At 54.1% G+C, this 4,152-nt stretch overlaps 3 protein-coding genes across 3 annotated transcripts; 1 reads left to right on the plus strand and 2 right to left on the minus strand.

The window, feature by feature from the left end:
• Nucleotides 1-351: 351 nt before the first annotated feature.
• Nucleotides 352-744, minus strand: LOC136577806 (histone H2B 1.1). The gene has a single exon (XM_066577729.1). It carries the CDS (start codon nt 731-733, stop codon nt 353-355), a length of 381 nt encoding a protein of 126 aa, XP_066433826.1. The 5' UTR covers nt 734-744; the 3' UTR covers nt 352.
• Nucleotides 745-1,069: 325 nt separating this feature from the next.
• On the plus strand, nt 1,070-1,510 carry LOC136577807 (histone H2A type 1). Its single transcript, XM_066577730.1, has one exon. The coding sequence runs from the start codon at nt 1,070-1,072 to the stop codon at nt 1,460-1,462; it is 393 nt and encodes a 130-aa protein (XP_066433827.1). The 3' UTR covers nt 1,463-1,510.
• Nucleotides 1,511-2,060: 550 nt separating this feature from the next.
• On the minus strand, nt 2,061-2,385 carry LOC136577808 (histone H4). The gene has a single exon (XM_066577731.1). It carries the CDS (start codon nt 2,383-2,385, stop codon nt 2,074-2,076), a length of 312 nt encoding a protein of 103 aa, XP_066433828.1. The 3' UTR covers nt 2,061-2,073.
• Nucleotides 2,386-4,152: the final 1,767 nt, after the last annotated feature.

Consider the following 4,152-nt stretch of genomic DNA (forward strand, 5'->3'; position numbering starts at 1 on the left):
CACCTCTATGGAGGCGTCCGCATAGCGCGGCTTCGGTCACCGCACGTATCCCTAATCTGCGGCTCAATCAGCATCGCGACCCCCGACAGAGATACAGTTGTGTAGGGCTGCAGGGAAGATCTCCTCAAATCCAGTACATAGACAGAGAACAACTCCGGTACACAGAGACAAAGACGAGTTGTGCAACGCAGGGGACTAAGTAACCGAGCCGATGTATACACAACCTTTGTTACAGAGGAGCAAACGATGATGCTCCCTACACAACCGGGAGGTGACAGCTCTGCTGTAGACGGGGTGGGGGGCTCTTAGAAGAGCCTTTGGGGTGATCGTGCACGGCAGGCCACGGAACAGATTACTTGGCGCTGGTGTACTTGGTGACGGCCTTGGTGCCCTCGGACACGGCGTGCTTGGCCAGCTCTCCAGGCAGAAGCAGGCGCACGGCGGTCTGGATCTCCCGGGAGGTGATGGTGGAGCGCTTGTTGTAGTGAGCCAGGCGGGAGGCTTCCCCTGCGATGCGCTCGAAGATGTCGTTGACGAACGAGTTCATGATGCCCATGGCCTTGGAGGAGATGCCGGTGTCGGGGTGGACCTGCTTCAGCACCTTGTACACGTAGATGGCATAGCTCTCCTTCCTGGTCTTCCTACGCTTCTTGCCGTCCTTCTTCTGAGTCTTGGTCACGGCTTTCTTGGAGCCCTTCTTGGGCGCTGGAGCAGACTTGGCGGGATCAGGCATGATAACGTAGAGATACTTTCCCAACTGGTGAGAACAGTGTTCCTGCACCTCCCAGCGCTGCGGTATTTATAGCGGGGCCATGCAAATGAGTACCGCCGTCTGCTTGCTGTTCTACTGGAGCAGCAAAACATGTGACCCCTGTGAGCGTCATTAGCCACGCCCAGTGCCGCTCATTGGTTCTTCCTCAAGTCTGGCCTCTATTGGGAGGATTGAAAGCTACCCAATTAGAGGAGAGGAGGGCGGAGCAGCAGGTTATAAAAATCAACAGAACTGCGCCTTCTCGTTATCACAACTTTCAAGGTGTTTTATCCTAATTCTGCTTTCAAGTGCTACAAGATGTCTGGACGCGGCAAACAAGGAGGCAAAGTCCGTGCTAAGGCCAAGACTCGCTCATCCCGGGCAGGACTGCAGTTCCCTGTCGGCCGTGTACACAGGCTTCTCCGCAAGGGCAACTACGCTGAGAGGGTGGGCGCCGGCGCTCCGGTCTATCTGGCAGCAGTGCTAGAGTATCTGACCGCTGAGATCCTGGAATTGGCTGGCAATGCCGCCCGGGACAACAAGAAGACCCGCATCATCCCCCGTCACCTCCAGCTGGCTGTGCGCAACGACGAGGAGCTGAACAAGCTGCTCGGTGGGGTGACCATCGCCCAGGGAGGCGTCCTGCCCAACATCCAGGCCGTGCTGCTGCCCAAGAAGACCGAGAGCAGCAAGACGAGCAAGAGCAAGTGATCGCGCCGATCCCTCCATAGAACCAAAGGCTCTTCTAAGAGCCACCCACATGCTCCTTACAACAGAGCTGCGCCGCTTCTATGCTGTGATACTCGGCGGCCGGTACGCCGGCTGCACCGGGAAACTAACTACAGGACTTTCCACAAGGAGGCGGAGATTGGGGCGGATGCCCATTTTGGCCATCCCTGTCACCGGCAGAAGCGGACAATCGTCCTGCTCTAGGTGACCTCATGTCCAGAGGACGGGCGGCTGTAGGACTCGCTCACCAGTCCTTGCGATAACGGGTTAACAGAGTCTTCTGTTAGGTCACGTATATACAAGAATCGGAACGCTTTTGTTGTGTTTCGGATAGAACACCCAGCTTTCTCAGGGTCCTGCGTGGGCCGTATGCTTACAAAGCCTTGCAGCCGCATCATCCAGCCCTCTCAGAGCTCTACACGGTCGCCCCCTTAGAAGTGCGCTCATCATGTCACTCCACAGCCATGCCCTTTTTGGGCCATAGACTATCACCGCTGCTGACGACCCCACAGGGAGTTGGATTACAGCCTTTCCTTGGAAGAGGTGGGCGGCTCTGAGAAGAGCCTTTGTGTTCTGGAGAAAGAGCAGAATTATTAACCTCCGAAGCCGTAGAGAGTGCGGCCCTGGCGCTTGAGCGCGTACACCACGTCCATAGCGGTGACGGTCTTCCTCTTAGCGTGCTCGGTGTAGGTGACGGCGTCGCGGATCACGTTCTCCAGGAAGACTTTCAGGACGCCGCGAGTCTCTTCATAGATGAGGCCGGAGATACGCTTGACGCCTCCCCTGCGAGCTAGACGGCGGATGGCAGGCTTGGTGATGCCCTGGATGTTATCACGGAGCACCTTCCTGTGCCGCTTGGCGCCGCCCTTCCCAAGACCTTTCCCTCCTTTACCGCGACCAGACATCTTCTACGTTGCAAGCAGAAAGCGATAGCTGCTCAGCGCAGAGCCCTACTCTATATAGACAGGGAGCGGACCAGAGCGGGAACTACTGATCAGGGCCGTCATTGCGGGGCGTTTCTTTTAGTTGTCTAGCGTGAAGGCCCATCCCCTCTCTCTGCTGATTGGCTGAATACAAGAGCCCTTGCCATCTTGTGCAGCCGATTGGCCTGTCAGCTCCTGAAGCAGTGGGAGAGAAGACGGAGGAGGGGTGACGGAGACAAGGGCCATGCAGCAGAGAGCCGCTGGAGCGTGAATCCCTCCTGTAAAGCGAGCAGTGCAGCTGCTGCCACAAACACGTGGGGGCGAGGATAGAGCGCGCAGGGAGGCTTCGGTGAAGGGGAGTACTAGAGCTCTGCTGCATCAGCGCTCCCCTGCCGGAGCAGAGAGACACTCAGGAGCCACAACAGACAGCTGTGGGCGGCAGGAACATCAGGGCACCGTGTATAACAAGGAGGCCCCATAACCTGTGACAGTCCCCGGCACAGGGCATACAGTGGCACTTCTACTGCCACCCCAAGAAGCGCCAGGATTACTCCTCCTCTGCTGTGGCCACCATGCTGTGCAACACTCTGCAGATTCTCAAGACCCGGAGTCCCTCATTCACATAAAATACATGGCATGCATGACTACACGGGCACTATTCTCCCTCTCCTCGCCGCCCCTACCCTCAATAAGAAAGGGTCTTATTAAAATGATTGTCCTTCCCCAGTAGCTATACTGGCTACAACAAGCAGACATGTTTCAATAAAGGCCCATTTAGCTAGCTGAAAGACAACGATGAGCCTTATCCATGCTGCATGCTGCATTCTTAGCGGGATACCGCTGATACTATTGTTTTAGCTGGTATCCCGCTTGGGAAACACAGCCGGAATATGAAGAAGACAAGCGCTCCAGCTGTGTTCTGCATACCCCGCTAGGAGCGCTTAGCGGGATATCAGCTGAGCGCTCTGAGAATACAACAGCTGTATGGAGAAGATAGCGGTCCCGCTTGTATTCTGCATACAGCGTGAGCCTTCATTTACACGCTTATGCAAAGCGAACGCTCAAAACTGTCCCATGAACTGCCGTGTGCGTGGATTTTGAGTGATAATCGTTGTGTCTAAATGGGCCTTTAGAATTTTCTTCATTAAACACAGGGAGATACTTAAAAGTGATATTTGCCTAATAGATACCATAACCCCCAGGCCCAATATAGTATTCTGTAAGGACACATAAAAAACATAGGGGCAATTTATCTACCCAACCGGCAGGATCCTATAAGTGCCAGCATGGAAGATGCACACGCTGCAACAATATAGCACACCACATGCAGCAAGCGGAGATATGACCGGGCACATTTACGACAATACAATACTGTTTAATCTGTAACCCGTCCGAAGTGGAGACTGACTTCAGATGGCCACCAAGCTCCAGTATTCATCATTCTATACTGCCCGTGTCACACCAGATTGATGACATCACAATGCACAGTCAACTGCCAGACAGGCGGGCTCATTAGCATGCAATGTGTTTGTATGTCTGTCTGTCTATAGATATACTATGTAATCAATATAAATGATAGAATCCACATTGATATAATTAAGGTAATAACTAGAGATGAGCGAGCACACTCGTCCGAGCATTAGGGGACTGGAGACGAACACCACGGGGTACTCGAGTCAATTCCATTTCCTTCCTTGCATGTTTAGCGCCATTTTCTAGCCAAGAGACATGCAAGGAAGGCATTACCAC

The sequence above is a fragment of the Eleutherodactylus coqui genome, chromosome 8 (assembly GCF_035609145.1).
Source record: "Eleutherodactylus coqui strain aEleCoq1 chromosome 8, aEleCoq1.hap1, whole genome shotgun sequence".
In the NCBI taxonomy this organism is placed as follows: domain Eukaryota; kingdom Metazoa; phylum Chordata; class Amphibia; order Anura; family Eleutherodactylidae; genus Eleutherodactylus; species Eleutherodactylus coqui.